General features: G+C 56.9%; 2 protein-coding genes across 5 annotated transcripts in view; one reads left to right on the top strand and one right to left on the bottom strand.

The window, feature by feature from the left end:
* The window catches only part of AGAP3 (ArfGAP with GTPase domain, ankyrin repeat and PH domain 3), a 59,128-nt gene extending 47,275 nt beyond the window's left edge, over nt 1-11,853 (bottom strand). The window contains exon 1 of one of the 4 annotated variants that reach the window (XM_019030512.4): nt 10,674-11,853. In XM_019030512.4, the coding sequence (XP_018886057.3) occupies nt 10,674-11,007 (334 nt within the window). In that variant the 5' untranslated portion in view covers nt 11,008-11,853. The remainder of the gene's footprint in view (nt 1-10,673) is intronic. The other 3 variants (XM_031012897.3, XM_031012900.2, XM_031012899.3) reach the window with 3 other exon arrangements.
* Nucleotides 11,854-14,138: 2,285 nt separating this feature from the next.
* On the top strand, nt 14,139-16,667 carry TMUB1 (transmembrane and ubiquitin like domain containing 1). Its single transcript, XM_031013554.2, has 3 exons — nt 14,139-14,317; nt 15,159-15,577; nt 15,852-16,667. The coding sequence occupies exons 2-3, from the start codon at nt 15,189-15,191 to the stop codon at nt 16,201-16,203; spliced, it is 741 nt and encodes a 246-aa protein (XP_030869414.1). The 5' UTR covers nt 14,139-14,317; nt 15,159-15,188; the 3' UTR covers nt 16,204-16,667.
* Nucleotides 16,668-16,809: the final 142 nt, after the last annotated feature.

Here is a 16,809-nt window from a genome sequence, read left to right as displayed (position 1 = left end):
TCCTGCCGCAGCCTCCTGAGTATCTGGAATTACAGGTGCCCACCACCACGCCTGGCTAATTTTTGTATTTTTTAGTAGAGGCTGGGTTTCACCATGTTGGCCAGGCTGATCTCAAACTCCTGACCTCAGGTGATCCACCTGCCTCGGCTTCCCAAAGTGCTGGGATTACAGGTGTGAGCCGCAGTGCCCGACCTAAACTTCTTTTCTTTACAAATTATCCAGCCTCAGGTGTCTCTTTATAGCAACATAAGAACTTATACAATTTTGAATATACTGGGTTAAATAAAATATATTAAAATTAATCTCACTTTTAAAAAACCTTTTTAATATGGCTACTTGAAAATTGAAAATCAGGCCAGGCGCGGTGGCTCACTCATGCTTGTAATCCCAGCACTTTGGGAGGCCAATGTAGGCAGATCACTTGAGGTCAGGAGTTCGAGACCACCCTGGCCAACATGGTGAAACCCCATCTCTACCAAAAATATAAATGTTAGCCGGGCGTGATGGTGCATGCTTGTAATCCCAGCTACTCAGGAGGCTGAGGCAAGAGAATCACTTGAACTGGGGAGGCAGAGGTTGCAGTGAGCCGAGATCACGCCACTGCATTCCAGCATGGGTGACAGAGTGAGACTCCATCTCCAAAAAAAAAAAAAAAGAAAATTTAAAATAATCTGGGCACGGTGGCTCGCATCTGTAATCCCAGAACTTTGGGAGGCTGAGGCAGGCAGGTCACTTGAGCTCAAGAGTTTAAGACCAGCCTGGCCAACATGGAAAAACCCCGTCTCTACAAAAAATACAAAAATTAGCCAGACATGGTGGCATGTGCCTGTAATCCCAGCTACTTGGGAGGCTGAGGCACGAGAATTGCTTGAACTCGGGAGGCAGAGGTTGCAGTGAGCTGAGATCATACCACTGCACTCCAGCCTGGGAAAGAAAGCAAGACTCTGGCTCATAAAAAAGAAGAAAAGAAAAGAAAATTTAGGCTGGGCGCAGTGGCTCATGCCTGTAATCCCAGCACTTTAGGAGGCTGAGGCGGGTGGATCACGAGGTCAGGAGATCGAGACTATCTTGGCTAACGCGGTGAAACCTCGTCTCTACTAAAAATACAAAAAATAAGCCGGGCGTGGTGGTGGGCACCTGTAGTCCCAGCTACTCGGGAGGCTGAGGCAGGAGAATGGCGTGAACCTGGGAGGCGGAGGTTGCAGTGAGCCAAGATCATGCCACTGCACTCCAGCCTGGGAGACAGAGTAAGACTCCGCCTCAAAAAAAAAAAAAAAAAAAAAAAGAAAAAATTTAAGTTCACACGTGTGACTCGCCCATGTCTACTGCACAGTGCTGAATCAGAGAAAAAAACAACAGACAAAACATCGAAGATGACCCTGGGTGTTCATGGGAATGTGCAGGCCCTGTGACAGCCCTGCCCCCTCAGGTCCCTTCCCCTGGGCCTGGATGAGCTAAACCAATGTACCCCACACTCTGCCACCCGGGCTCTCAGGCTCGGGTCCGGAAATGGTCATTCCTGTGATCTCATGCAGCCCTCACCTCACGCATCCCCACGCAGGCGGTGATGACAGCTGAGCCTCTGAGACAAGTAATGAGACAGTCGCCACCGAGCACGCACATCCTCAGGGCGGCTGCTGCTCTAAAAGCTCTGCAGACGTTAACTGATTTGCTTCTCACGCCCACACCATGAAACGGATGCCCATGTTTTACCAATGGCGAAGCTAAGACGCAGAGGGGTTAAGGAACTCACCCGAGGTCACACAGCTCCCAAGTGGTAGGTCTGGGACCCAAATCTAGGCAGCCTGGCTCCAGAGCCCAGGTGCTTAACCTCTATTCTATTCAGGCCCTGAGAGAAGAAATGAAGGCCAGGCTTCACTCCACATCACCCAATATAGAACCATCCAGAACAATCTAGAAGTAATAATGGGGTGGCAGGGGGGCAGGGGGTGCTGCCTCAGAGTGATGGAAAGCCTCCAAAACGTCCCAGGTCTTCTCAAACAAAGGCTCTGGGGCTTGCCTTTCTGGTATCTTTTTTTTTTTTTTTTTTTTTTTTGTACAACTGTGATTGGACAAGACATTTAGAGCATCTTTAACCAAAACCTCCTCCAGGCACAGAAGTGCCATCCACCAGTGCCTGGAAAAACCCAGGCCCAGGAAGGGGTGGGGATCCCAGCAGAAGCAGAGCAGAGATCCCTGGAGGGGTCTAGACGTTTCGGTCCTCCCTCTGCCCCTGTGACGGGCTTTGATCCCACTCCAGGCGCTGGGGTTTCAGGTTTGCAAGCCATCAAAACACCAAACTGAAAAGGCTAAAGGGAAGCTGCTGTAGGCAGGCACCCCTACAGCGGTAAGGAGGGGTTCTGGCAGAAAAGGAACAGGCACAAAGCCCTAAGGTACAGCCATCTGGGGCTACGGTATGGAGCGGGCACAGCCAGCCTCAGCCTCCTGGGTGGCCCAGAGGATGGCACTGTCTGCTCAGCTCAGGGCACATTGAGGCCGAAGTGCTGACTATGGGACTCAGACAGTGCCTGACTTGCAGCAAACAGAGAAATGTACGTTGTAGAAAAACCTACATTAAAAGAGATTAAAACGGTCTTCAGCTCAATAAGAAAAAGTAACATTGGGAGGTGGAGGCAGGAGGATCACTTGAGGCCAAGAATTTGAGACCAGCCTGGGCAACACAGACCCTGACTCTACAAGACAATTTTAAAAATTATTAGCCAGATGTGGTGACACATGCCTGAGTCCCAGCTACTCAAGAGGCTGAGGTGGGAGGATTGCTTGAGCTTAGGAATTTGAAGTTGCAGTGAGCTACGATCGCGTCACTACACTCCAGTCTGGGTGACAGACCAATATTCTGAGGAAGGAAGGAAGGAAGGAAGGGAGGAAGGGAGGAAGGGAGGGACAGAGGGAAGGAGGGAAGGGAGGGAGGAAGGGAGGGGAGGCCAGGCATGGTGGCTCACACCTGAAATGCCAGCACTTTGGGAGGTGAGACGGGAAGATCACTTGAGGCCAGGAGTTTACAACCAGCCTGGGCAACATAGTGAGACCCCATTTTTACAAAAAGAAAAAAGAAAAAGAGGAACAAACCAAAAGTAAAATGAATAAAGGATATGTACAGAATGAACAAAATGCAAATGACCCCTCAAAAATGTTTTAATATTGACTCTCACTAATAGTCAAAGTGAATCCAATAATGAAATAGCTAGTGATCAACTAGTAATCAAAGTCAAACAAAGTAAAACAACGAGAGTCATTTAGTCTTTTTTTTTTCTTTCTTACGTATCAGATGAAGAAGGGGTGCCGGAGAAGTGGGGCAGGGAACTCCAGGCTGTCTCTATGCCTGAAAATCAAATGGCCTTTCTGTAGGGCAGGGTGCCAGAGTGCCGCAAACATCCTAAAAATGTGCCGACCCCAGAGTCTGACCATTTTCTTCTGAAAATTTGTCCAAAAGCAATAACGAGACAAGCGTACAAGGCGGCACGTAATAAACAGCATTCCCTTACACAGGATACCCTGCCGCCTTTCAGAATAATGCCTGATATTTCACCTGTGCTTATGACACGCTAGGCACTGTTCTAAGCATACCGCATTGGCGGTCTCAATCCTCAGCACTACCAAGCGGCGGAGCTTTGTTATGACCCATCTCAGGTAAGGAAACAGAGGCACAGAAAATCTCACCTCTCCCCACAGGATCTCTTCTGATTCTCAGCTCCTGGAGGGCTCCAAGGGGGCGCATCTCAAAGTGCTGCATGACAGAGGCAGCCTCAGAATAGATCTCAGGGACCCCAGCTCAGGTGCTCACTTGACAGACAAGACCCCTGGCCAGGGAGCCAAGCCTGGCCTGTTCCAGATACTCACGCCAGGGTCACCCCTAGCTGCATAGACAACCAGAATGTGACTCTCAGAAGACGCACCCAGAGCAGACTTGCCCCAGCTCTCACAGCCAGTTAGTGGCAGAGCAGGGACAGGAACCCAGGTATCCTGACTCCCAGCCTAGGAGCTGCCAAATACGCAAACGAACACGGGAGCCTCCTTTTGTGAATCTCTGGCTCCCCTTCTCCCAGCAAAGCATTTTCCACAACAATCCCACGTTTGCTGCGAAAGCCTAGTAACAGCAAATCCAGCAAAGAGTCGTTAATAGAAAAAAGACCAGAAGGATGCACATCCGACTGCTCACCACAGATCCTCCCAGGAGAGGGGAGGCCGGGCAGCCACCTTCCTACTTCTACATTTGAATGGCTTTTAACAAGTATGTATTTACTTTCATCCCTTAAACACATTAAAATGAAATTTAAATTAAATACATATTTGGGCATGGACGTGGTGGCTCATGCCTGTAATCCCAGCACCTTGGGAGGCTGAGGTGGAAAAACTGCTTGAGTCCAGGAGTTCAAGACCAGGCTGAACAACATAGCAAGACCCCATCTCTACAAAGAATGAAAAAATTAGCTGGGTGTGCTGGTGCATATTTGCAGTCTCTGCTACCTCGGAGACTGAGGTGGAAGATCGCTTGAGCCCAAGATTTTGAGGCTACAGTGAGCTAGGATTGCACCACTGCACTGCAGGCTGGACAACAGAGGGAGACCCTGTCTCCAAAAATATATATACACACACATATACATGCATATAATACATACATACATATATATGTTTCTTGAGCAAGCATCTGTCTATTGTACGCTACATCCGTGCTACCCATGGGAGACAGATGCCTCAGAGAGCCACCATTCAATTCAGTTGGGGATTGAAGACGTCCAGAAGAAAATTATAGTGGGGAGCAGAAGAAAATTATAGTAGGGAGCAGGAGGCCTAATTCACCCTAAAATTATATTCTAAAGGCTTCCAAGAGTTAAACTCTGGTCCATTTGACTCCCATAAAGTTTCCTGTAGAAGCAGCTTTTAAGGGCTGATGTGGTGTGGCCAACAACACTTATTCAGCCCATACATGCAAGGCAAACCACAGAGACCTGGAGTTGGAGAACCAGAGAAAATCCCTGCTTCCTCCCCTCACTGCGTGGCTTCAGGAAAGTTACTTAATCTAGGTCCTAGGCTGTCTCACTTGTGAAATGGAAATACTTGCAAATCCAAAAAAGACCCTCCTCTGGGAAAATAAACTATGAGATGCAAAGTGTTGCAAAGCCTCATTCCAACCCCCAGCAGTGAGCCTGGCAGAGGGAAGAACATTCACGGGTGGGACATGCACCACCCAATCTCTGCGCCCTCAAAGCACGTGGCTGGGCTCACCCCCCTTCCCCACCTCAACTCTGCGCTCCAAAATAAGCTCCCTTACCACTTGGCCTGCAATGGTTTAAGTCAGCTAGGGGTCAGGAGGAAAGCATCAGATTAAACTAATTTCCAGTTACCTGCATATTAAAAAGAAACTAACACAACAGGTGGATGTTTAGGCAATGCCACACATGGACATGGGAGTCCTTACGGGGATGTCTGTCTCCCCCCAGCCTTGGCTCTCCCAGGCTACATACACCTGCTTCCCAAGAAGGGTACCTCGTTCCTTCCACTTCTGGGCCAGGGACGCACTGACAGCTGGTAGGGGGCTCACAAGCACAAACGAGCAGTGTGGATGCTGGCGTGGCTCAAGCCTTCTCAAAGGCTTAAGCCCTTGTGACGCCCATCTTTCACAGAATGACGCACCAACTCCTGTGGTTTCTAGGAACACGGCAGGGTGGAAATAAATACTGGAGAAAGCATGAAATACTCCTTCACCAGGGTCCTGCCCACTTCACCCACCCATCTCCTACAACTCAACACCCGAGCTGCAGAGTCCAACTTGCCGTTCCGAGAGCCACACTATGTTCTCCTGCCTCCGTTATCTTCATCATCCTGTTTCCTCTATGTGGGAATCCTCCTGACCCCCAGGCCTGGCACACGTTTGAGGAAAGAAATAAATGATACAGGAAGATAGCCAGGTGGCACCATAGGGACAAGGACTGCTTCATCTGTGGGGTACCACTGCTGGGGAGAGCCAGAGCTGAGACCCTGGATGGAGCAGGGTACCAGGGGTTCCCACGAGGCCATGCAGCCTGAGATCAGGCTGGACAGGTCTTCCTGTTCTGGCTTCTGACCCGGAAGAAAGAAGTAGTGATGAGGTTTCCCAAGTCTCTGACCTTTGCCCTGCCCTGGTGTTCTGAAAATCTAGGTCTCCTTCTGGACTCCCAGTGCCTCTCTGGCACCTCCTACAGGCTGAGTCGTTCTCTCCAGGGCACCAAGCCCAGACCTTCTGGCCCCTTCTCTCCCTGTCTCTCCTTTGATTGTCTGCTTTTCACTGTGCTAGATGCAACCGGGCCACACAGTAGGAGCTAAATGAATGTATCTGGAACAAATGAAGCTTTCCCTGGCTACTAGCACCCACATGGTTATGCTCTTTTTCAGAATTGCTAGAACTCTTGCGAGCAAAGTCCTGCATAAGCAACCAGGCCCCCATGAGACACTCAGTCCCTAAACCAATGAATTGCCAGAGGGGCCTGGGCTGGCTCCAGATGCATGTCCCCGGCACCCATCCCAGACCCCCCCAGTCCTCGTCTTTGAAGGGAACATCAGCAGTGTGTGGTGCAGCAGGGCCCACGGCGGAATGCAGGGCCCGGCCAGGGAGTGCCCACCCAGGAACAGTAAGGAAAGCTCAAGAGAGCACCCTAGCACAAACATGGGGACCATCATGCCAGTCCTCCAGGATCAAGTCACAGGACGAACAGAAACAGACACAAACACTAAAACCCCAGGTGTGCCTAAGGGCTGAGGGCTGTGGGATGCTAGGGCATATGCCGTTTTGTTTTGGTTTTTTTTTGTTTTTTTTGAGACGGAGTCTCGCTCTGTTGCCCAGGCTGGAGTGCAGTGGTGCAATCTCAGCTCACTGCAAGCTCTGCCTCCCAGGTTCACACCATTCTCCTGCCTCAGCCTCCCGAGTAGCTGGGACTACAGGTGTCCGCCACCAAGCCCGGCTAATTTTTCGTATTTTTAGTAGAGACGGGGGTTTCACCATGTTAACCAGGATGGTCTCGATCTCCTGACCTCGTGATCCGCCCGCCTTGGTCTCCCAAAATGTTGGGATTACAGGCGTGAGCCACTGTACCCGGCCACATGCACCGTCTTACTCTCCCTCTGAGCTGCCACCCAACTGCAGTCACAGCTGTGGCCCCTTCTCTGTCTAGCTGAGGCTTGACCCAAACAAGAAACCCCCTGATCTCTTTACCTTAGTCCCTTTAGGATGTCACCAAGCCCACAGCCCAGGGCAGGCAATCTGTGAACTGAATGAAAGTGAGTGGGGTAAGGGTGACAGTGAGAACGCTCTGCCGGCCAGGCCAGGCCAGGCCGGCTGGAATGCTCGAAGTAACTGTTTAAAAAAAAAAAAAAAAAAGCCCTAGTGGGAAAACAATGGAGAAACTTGAGTAAGTCACCCAGCTGACAAAGCCCAGCTCCGGCATGCACAATAGTAGCCATATGGCACACACACCTAATAGTCAGGTCCACTTCCATTTCCAGGCGGGAGCCCCACCCCCGGAACTGCCAGCAGGGATCCCAGGCCCTCCCTGAGCCCCTGTTCCTCCCCTGTGCCGGGCCCTCACCTGCACACACCGACTGGGACCAGCAGGTCCTGGAAAGATCCCGGGCTGCTTTGGGGCTCCTGGCTAGCTTGGTACAACATCCTGCGCTCCACGTGCCCAGTGTCCCAATTTGGACTGAGGCCCTGGTTCTCCTGCATCCCTCTTTCTAGGACTCAGCCAGGAAACCCAAGCTGTCAGGGAGCGCTCACTGCAGGTGAGTGCCAAGCCAGAAGCGGGCTCCTGTTGAAGGCCCATACTCTCCCTGGCTGTATCCGCTTGGCTCCCTCCCTTCTCTGAGCCTCAGTTTCCCCACTAGTGAGGTGAAGGTGGCTCAGAGGCTCTACACATAGTGAGCCCTCCAGCTCTCCCTCCCAGCTGAAGGCTGTACTTCTTCCACTCCCTAAGGCCAAGTAATGGGCAGGTTTTCTCTTTCCTTGGCCTCTGGTGGTAAAGGAACTTTTCAAAATGGTCTCCCTCTCCTCAAATCCTGTCCTGAAACACAGGAAAGCCAAACATCCCCTGCTTCCTCCTGTCCTGGACACGGGGTCAGAAGTGACTGTGAGTGGCAGAGAGACTACAGGAGGCCCAAGTGCCCACTGCACTTCCTCAGAGCCAGATGGATCCTGACCGCAGGTCCCACGTCACTTTCAGAGCTGGGACAAACAAACCCTTCACCGAAGTCTAAACAGAGTGAGGGAGGCTTTGTTATACACTCGGAACTGCAGCCCCTTTCCATGGAGAGGCTTAGCCCCAGGAAACACAGGACCCGGCTCCCAGCTGACACTGTGTTTATGTAACAGCCTAGGTCTGTTCGGCCCTGGGGCTGGGGGTGGAGGGCTCGGTCTCAGTCCAGCCTCAGACTGTGCTTGGAAACGCCCAGGGAGTCTGCGCCTCTCCCTCCTCGCAGAAAGAAGGTGGGGACACCGCTTCGCAGGACAGAAGCAATATGGTTTGGCAGATGGAGAGGAGTTCTATCGCAGGAAGGATATAGGGCAGAAATTGGAGAAGGAGTGGTTTTTTTTTTTCTTTTGAAGACTGCCTACAGCAGAAAAGTGGGAACGCAAGAGGGGTGAGGTGGATAAAGATGACGGTGCCAGGAGAGGCTGGGCAGGGGGGAGGGAGGGACAGCAGGGCAGCAGGGCAGCAGGGCCCAGGAGTGGGAACAGCAGGGCTGAGAACGGATGTGTGAGCCGCGGCTGGGTCGGTCTGGTGACAATGAGACACCGGCTCCCAGGATTTCACGAGGGTGAGGCTGAGCTTCCAGGCCTAGTAGACAGAACCATGGGGTATTTCCAAACCGCAATGGAGAAGTCGGTCAGGGGAGGGCTCTAGGAGGGGAAATTCTGCCTGTTGTGTTAAATTTAAGATCAGGCAAAAAACTCAAGGGCGCCCCAGGAATCAGCCTTCACATCACAAAAGATGCTCAACCAGAGGCTCCCCTGAGCTGGGGAGGAGGGGTCGCTGCTCAAGCTGGAGCCAGGGGAGCCCGGAAACCTCTCCCTGCTCTGGGAAAAGCTCGGAAGCAGATGTGCCCCCACCCTCCCGTGGCCGGCCCACGAGGCTTGTCGCCCTCCAGAAGGAGCTGGGGGAAGGTAAGCTTGGAGCAAATCAGGAATGTCTTTACTTCCTCCAAGGACAGTGAAGCTGCAGCAACGATGTCTCTCCCGCCTCCACCCTCTTCAGATCTAAGAGGAAAAATTGGTCATCTCTTGTCTTTGGGGCCCAGGGCTCGCACAAATGCCATCTCCTAGTCCCCAGCCACAGCGGTGATTCAGGCCATTTACTCAGATCCACGTTAATGAGTTTTTTCTGTCACCTAATTAGTTCACAGAGAACTCAGTCTTGAGAGGAAAGAAATAAGAACGGGTTGGGAAAAGGCAGAAGGAAGTCAGACTGTCATGTCACAACAAAAGATAGAACCCAGCACCACATGGGGTCCCCCCAGACCCAATACTTCTTCCCCGGCTATGGGGACCTCTGAAAGCAGAAAGGGAGGTGTTCAGGTGCACTATCCCCCAGAACCTCAGGCAAGCAGATGAAGCTGGGAGTGGGGCCCTAACCTTAAGGCCCAAGTCAGGGACAGGCCCCTGCCCATAACTCCATGTTATGGCAAAAGGCCTTGGCTCTCACTGCATTTCCACTGAGGCCAAACCCACCACCTGCCGGTGGGCGTCCCCTTTCAAACAGAGCTGGGGGAGGAAGCAGATGGCCCAGGGTGAGGCCCATCTGTCCGTGCCCGCTCGAAGGTCACCATGCCACTGGGGTGCCTGCGGGTGCCTCCAGCACCCACCACACCAGGGCTTGCGAGGCATCTGCCAGCAGCGTGCCACCACTTCCTGTGCCCTCAGCGGTCGAAAGTCCAGGGCCTAAGGGCCCAGAGAAAAAAGCGCTAGGCAGCGCAGTGGCCGGGGGTTTCCGGTCCCCGACTCTGGGTGCGGTGTCCCTGGAGGTCGGTCAGCACCCGGCTGCCCCGCAGCTGCCTCCAGACCGAGGAGCCGCGGATCCCCGTCAGGCTCATGACCCGGCCAAAGCGCGGATGGACCTGCCGGCGCCTCCCACGCGGTCGCTGAGCCTCAGCCCAGCGCCAGGCCCGGCCCGCTACCGCTTGGCCGCCGCGGCGTAGGGGGTGTGCGTCGGGAAGGGCGCCGCGGCGAGCGCCACCCTCCGGGCCTGCGGGCGCTGGGCCCGGGAAGGCTGCCATCCACTAACGCGAGGCTCCGATCCCCCGCCCCACTGCGGAGCAGGGCCCGGGCAGCGGCTAAGAAGCCTCCCCGGTCACGACCCCACCTCCCGGCAGCTGAAGCCCTCTGCCGCGCCCACCTTCCCCGGCCAGGCCTGTACAGATCTGGTCCCGGCCCCCACAAGCGACACCACCTTCGCGCCCTGGAGCACAGTCAGCAGAAAACCCCCAACCCCAAAGTGTCCCCGAACGAGATATGGCGAAGCTGCCCGCCGGTTCTGCAACACAGATCGGCAAACCTCGTGGCCTGGTCCTCAAGCGCGCAAGGACCCCCGACAGGGAGAGCATGGCCAGGCACGGCCTGTGGAGCCCTCGGCCGGCTCCGGAGAGGCCACCGCGCCCCGGCTCCCGCAGCCCCCGGCTCCGCTCACCCTCGATGGAGATGACGTGCTCCCGGATCTGGTTCTGCAGCGCCAAATCCTCGATGCGCTCGATCAGGTCGTAGATGGCGTAGATATTGGGATGCACGGACTCGAAGCGCTGGATCTCGGCCCGGATGGCCGCGGAGTTGGAGAGCGCGAACTGCTGGGGGGGCCCGCCGGCCAGCTGCTGCGAGGGGCCGCCGCCGCCCCCGGCCCCGGGCCCCGCGCCGCCGAACTGCCCGCCGCCCCCCGCGCTGCCGCCGCCGCCGCCGCCGCCGCCCCCCGGAGCCGCCAGGCTCTGCTGCTGCTGCGGGCTCTGCCCCCCGCCCGCCTGGAAGTTCATGGCTTCGGAGCCGTGGGGCCCGAGGCGGGCCCGGGGCGGCGCGGCGGAGGCGGCGGCGGCGGCGGCAGCGGCGAGCGGACGCGCGGGGCTGGCGGGGCCGGGACTACTGGGCTGGCGGCGCGGGGCTAGCGCATGGAGCCGGGGGCCGGGGGCCGGAGGCCGAGGCCAGGAGGCGCCGCCGCGCACGCTGTGGCCGCCGCTGCCGAGCGCTTCCCAGCGCCGTGATCCCGCTGCCTCGGAGCAGCCTCCAGCGGCAACAACAACGGGACCGGGAGCGCGCGGCCCAGGCCCTCCCCCCGCGTCATGCGCACGCACCGCCGCCCCCGCCGGCTCCGGCACACGCAGCCCGAGCCCCCCTCCCCGCCGCCCCCGCCCCTCCTGCGCGCCGGCCCGGGCGCCCCCGCCCCTCGCTCGCTCGCTGGCTCTGCAGCCTCCACCCCCGAGCCGCGCGCTCCAGCCCAGGCGCCCCGGCCCCTCCCACTCAGCCTCGGCCCTTCCGCCTCCTCACCAGCCCCCACCCGCATTGCCTTGAGGGCCACCCTCGCGGAGGAGACAGCTGCCCTGGTCTCCTCCCGCACCCGGCTGTCGCTTTCGCCTCCCTGCGCTGATCTGGGCGGGGTGTCGGATCTCTAGGCAATGCCCAAACAGTGCCCTGCGCCTGAGGGTGCTGCTGACCGAGGCTGATTGGCCGAGGAGTCCGCCCAGGCCCAGCTGCTCCTCGCTTACAGCGTCCGGCCTTCAGTGCGGCATAGGCTCCCCTGTCCCCAGGCTCCGAGGTCAGCCCTAGAGACCACCCTGCTGCCGGAGTTTTCTCCCTGTCTCCCTGGCTCCCTGCCCAGGCTCTCCACTGCCGGCTGCAGCAGTGCTCTCCTAAAAGACCCTCCCCCTGCCGGACTTGGGAGATTAGCTAAATGCTACCCGACCCCATTGGTACATAGAGGAAGAAGAGGGAGGGATGAAATATTATATGCCTTTCTCCCCTACTCATCCCATTGGAGAGACCAACCAAAGCCCACGTGGCTCTCAATTTTTCTTGTCCTCACCCCTTGTCCATCCTGTCCTTTCACTCCCTCTAGGGCCAGGGAGCTCCCTGAAATGTCCCAGTTCCTCTGCAGTCCCATTGCCAAAGTGGGCTGCAGTTCTGTTAGCCCCCTCCCCCCCACCAACACACACACGTTTCCTAAAACCTACAAGAGGTGACATTTGCAGAGCAGTGGCCGCAGCCAATAAATCTGCCAGAGATGTTGCAGGGTATCTGCTACCCCCAGATATCCTAGGGCATCGGTGACACACATCGTCCTTCTTACGCACACTTCCACTTCCCTGGCCAAGCTGGATCTTTTCCCAGCATGAAGCTGTCCACTGTTTGATTACCCACACAACTCAGCCCCAGTACCAACCCAGTCACTATTCCCGAGTTCCTTGTACCTTCCAAAGCACCTGGTGCAAGCTAATCAACACACAGGGTCTCTTAAGCTCCTGAGGAACCTGTGTTTCTATCTCCCTGCATAAGCTTAAGGATATCTTGTGCCCTCTCTGGGTTTCATCTGCGAAATATAGTGGTTGAACATAAAACCTAGTTCTGATGTTGTATAATTCTAAAAGTAACATCCAACATCTCTTTTAGATGCTTAATTAGAATTGACAGCAGGAAGTAGCACCAGGTATACCTCCCAAGAGAGACACTAAGAGCAAAGAGCTCCTCAAATGTGTTGCCCCAGCAACTAGCACACACGTGTTATAGCACTGTTGGGCTGTTCACACGTCTAGCTCTTCTACTAGTATATGGAGCCACATGAGGGCAGGAAGAGGGTCTGATTCACCATTTTATTCCCAATATCTTGCACAATGCCTGGGATATAGTGTGTGCATGTGTGTGTGTGTGTGTGTAATTTTTTTTGAGACGGAGTCTCACTCTGTCACCCAGGCTGGAGTGCAGTGACTCGATCTCAGCTCACTGCAACCTCCACCTCCCGTGTTCAAATGATTCTCCTGCCTCAGCCTCCCGAGTAGCTGGGATTACAGGCGCCCGCCACCACGCCCAGCTAATTTTTGTATTTTTTTTTTTTGTAGAGACAGGGTTTTACCATGTTGGCCAGGCTGGTCTCGAACTCCTGAACTCAGTGATCCGCCTGCCTTGGACTCCCAAAGTGCCAGGATTACAGGCGTGAGCCACTGCACCTGGCCATTAGTACATCTTTTAAAAAATATGTTACTAGAATAAATGAATGAACAGGAGGGATGGAACTAGAGGTAGGTTAGTTCTGTATGGTATCAATCTAGACTGACATTCCTAAGGCAATATTTGGGCCACTTGCTCCCACAGTAGGCAAGAACCATGGGAAGACTAGGATAGATTATTTTAAATCAAGACTGGCCTGTAAAAACCAGGATGTGAGATCTCTGTGGCTACAGGAGCCCAGAGAGAAAAATCCAGATATCCACAGGCCTGGGATTCAATGCCATCCACACAGTAACACACCAAAGACCCGACTCCTGAGACCAGGTTTGGGTGGAGGTGAGCGAATAGCTACTGTGTGACATGTACCTTAGTTTTTACACTTTTTAAGAAAACATCTAATTTCTTCCTTATGATTGACTTACGAGGTATGTTTTAGAAAGGAAGAAATTAATGTTCAGAGAGATTCAATAACCCACCCAAGGTCATATAGCTGAGAAGCACAGGATAAGGGAACAGGATTTGTGCCAGGTTCCAAGGTCTATGCTTCTTCCACAGCCCTTCAGGGCTGTGGAGTCCCGAAGGTGGAGGAGGGGACCAAGGAAAGGGGCAGCCCTGAGGATGGGTATCCCTAGCCAGCCTGGTGGGGCAGCCCATGGATATTGGGCTCTGGGCTGAAGAATTAATTTTGGTGGCCAAAGTGCCTTCTGGCGTCCACTCTGACATAAGAGTAGGGGCCACCTGAGTTCCTCAGAGCCTTCCACACTGCATCACGAACACGGGTGCTCTGACGTGCTCCAGCTGACGTCGGTGTCTGGTGTGATAGATGCCCTGGCTGTTGGCAGGGGAGGGGGCGGACCCTGCTGCCGCCCAAACCTCTAGGGGTGGCACAACCCCCAAAACCGCCCCCGCCGGCTCCTTCGCGATCTGCAGGCGCAGAGAACCGCGGGTGGAGCCCCGCACGTGGGTCCGCAGGGCTTAGGGCGGGGACAGCGCGGCGCCGGACTACAAGTTCCACAATGCCCCGGGCCGCGGCGGCGGGGAAGGAGGGGTGCTTCAGGTGCCTGCGACCTCCGCGCCTCCCGCCCGGAAGTGCCCGAGGGGCCGCGATGGAGCTGGGGGAGCCGGGCGGTGAGTCCCCGCGCCGTGACCGCGCCCACCCCGCCGCCCAGGGCCCCGGTCGGGCCGGGATCGCCGTGCCCTCCTGCGGCTCCGGGGGGCGGGAAGGTGGGAGGGGTGATGAGAGGTGGGGGTGGGGAACGTGAAGTCTCGGATTCCGGGCGGGATCTGGGGTCTGGCAGCCCGCGGGGCTTGGAGAGACTTCCAGAGGAGGCGTGGAGTTAGGCCTCCGCGGAGTGGGGTTGAGGGGACCTGGAGGGGGCCGAGCTGGGTGGGTGGTGACGCTCGGTGGTTCCAGATTGCCCAGGGGCGGAGTTTGACGTTTGCTGTGGGGGAAGCCTGGGAAGCAGTCCTGTGCCGCGGGTGGGGTTTAGGTGAACCGTAACGCGGGGGGCGGGGGGTGGGGGCACAGAGGCTCTACCCCCACCTCGGAGAAACTTTAGCAGCGGAGTAGATGAGCCTGGGGTGAAGTCGGTGAAGGAGTAGACACACTGGGGTGAAGTGGGCAGGAGAATAGATACGCTTGGGGGTGAAGTTTGGTTGGGGTGAAGTTTAGGAGAGGCGTTGCTTAGGCCCTTACCTTGGGATAGGGTTTGGGTGAGTTGGGAGCTGGTTGAAGACCTCCAGCTCAGATGACAGAAAGTTAGGACTTGGGATTCAGCGATGGGAAGGGGCACCCGGAGGCAAGTTTGGGGCGACTGGGAGGCAGAGAAGCCGGTACCCTGGGGTGGGTGAGGGGACGGAGGCTGAGGACGGTGGCAGCGTCGCGGTGGGGTGAGGGCAGGACCCTGTGGAGGTTCCAGGGCTCCTGGCCAGGGGGCCCGGGCCTCACGGGCTCTTTGTGCCTCTCCAGCTCGGTAGCGCGGCGGGCAAGGCAGGCGCCATGACCCTGATTGAAGGGGTGGGTGATGAGGTGACCGTCCTTTTCTCGGTGCTTGCCTGCCTTCTGGTGCTGGCCCTTGCCTGGGTCTCAACGCACACCGCTGAGGGCGGGGACCCACTGCCCCAGCCGTCAGGGACCCCAACGCCATCCCAGCCCAGCGCAGCCATGGCAGCTACCGACAGCATGAGAGGGGAGGCCCCAGGGGCAGAGACCCCCAGCCTGAGACACAGAGGTCAAGCTGCACAGCCAGAGCCCAGCACGGGGTTCACAGCAACACCGCCAGCCCCGGACTCCCCGCAGGAGCCCCTCGTGCTACGGCTGAAATTCCTCAATGATTCAGAGCAGGTGGCCAGGGCCTGGCCCCACGACACCATTGGCTCCTTGAAAAGGTAAGTAGGTCAAGAGGCAGGAGCAATGCTAAAGACAGGGGTTGGGGGAGTGGTCGCAGAAGGCCCCCGGAGACACCTAAGACCCAGCCCTCCTTTATACTGGAGGCGCTGAGCGCCCCAGATCACAACTGTACTTGTTCCCCTGGCAGACGGCCCCTCCCAGGCCAGGGCCGGTGTGGTGTGGAGAGCAGGGGGAGGGTGGGAGTGCTGTTCCGGGGCCAGGGACTAGGATTGCCTGAGGCCTGCTCTCTTACCCAGGTCCCTCTCTCCTCAGGACCCAGTTTCCCGGCCGGGAACAGCAGGTGCGACTCATCTACCAAGGGCAGCTGCTAGGCGACGACACCCAGACCCTGGGCAGCCTTCACCTCCCTCCCAACTGCGTTCTCCACTGCCACGTGTCCACGAGAGTCGGTCCCCCAAATCCCCCCTGCCCGCCGGGGTCCGAGCCCGGCCCCTCCGGGCTGGAAATCGGCAGCCTGCTGCTGCCCCTGCTGCTCCTGCTGTTGCTGCTGCTCTGGTACTGCCAGATCCAGTACCGGCCCTTCTTTCCCCTGACCGCCACTCTGGGCCTGGCCGGCTTCACCCTGCTCCTCAGTCTCCTGGCCTTTGCCATGTACCGCCCGTAGTGCCTCCGCGGGCGCTTGGCAGCGTCGCCGGCCCCTCCGGACCTTGCTCCCCGCGCCGCGGCGGGAGCTGCTGCCTTCCCAGGCCCGCCTCTCCGGCCTGCCTCTTCCCGCTGCCCTGGAGCCCAGCCCTGCGCCGCAGAGGACTCCGGGGACTGGCGGAGGCCCCGCCCTGCGACCGCCGGGGCTCGGGGCCACCTCCCGGGGCTGCTGACCCTCAGCCCGCACTGGGAGTGGGCTCCTCGGGGTCGGGCATCTGCTGTCGCTGCCTCGGCCCCGGGCAGAGCCGGGCCGCCCCCGGGGCCCGTCTTAGTGTTCTGCCGGAGGACCCAGCCGCCTCCAATCCCTGACAGCTCCTTGGGCTAAGTTGGGGACGCCAGGTCGGTGGGAGGCTGGTGAAGGGGAGCGGGGAGGGGCAGAGGAGTTCCCCGGAACCTGTGCAGATTAAAGTAACTGTGAAGTTTTCACTCTTGCAGTGTGTCTGAGTGTGTGCGGGCTGGCGGGCGGGGAGTCCTCGCCCCTTGGGAGAGAAGGGCACGGATTGCGCCCTGGGGTCTGGCCCTCCGCGTTCCCTTCTCCCCAGCGTTCTGCTCTGGCTTTGGCGCCGGC

Source organism: Gorilla gorilla, chromosome 6 (genome assembly GCF_029281585.2).
Source record: "Gorilla gorilla gorilla isolate KB3781 chromosome 6, NHGRI_mGorGor1-v2.1_pri, whole genome shotgun sequence".
NCBI lineage: Eukaryota > Metazoa > Chordata > Mammalia > Primates > Hominidae > Gorilla > Gorilla gorilla.
Note: the sequence above shows the minus strand (reverse complement) of the source record. Positions and strands in the feature narration are given on the sequence as shown.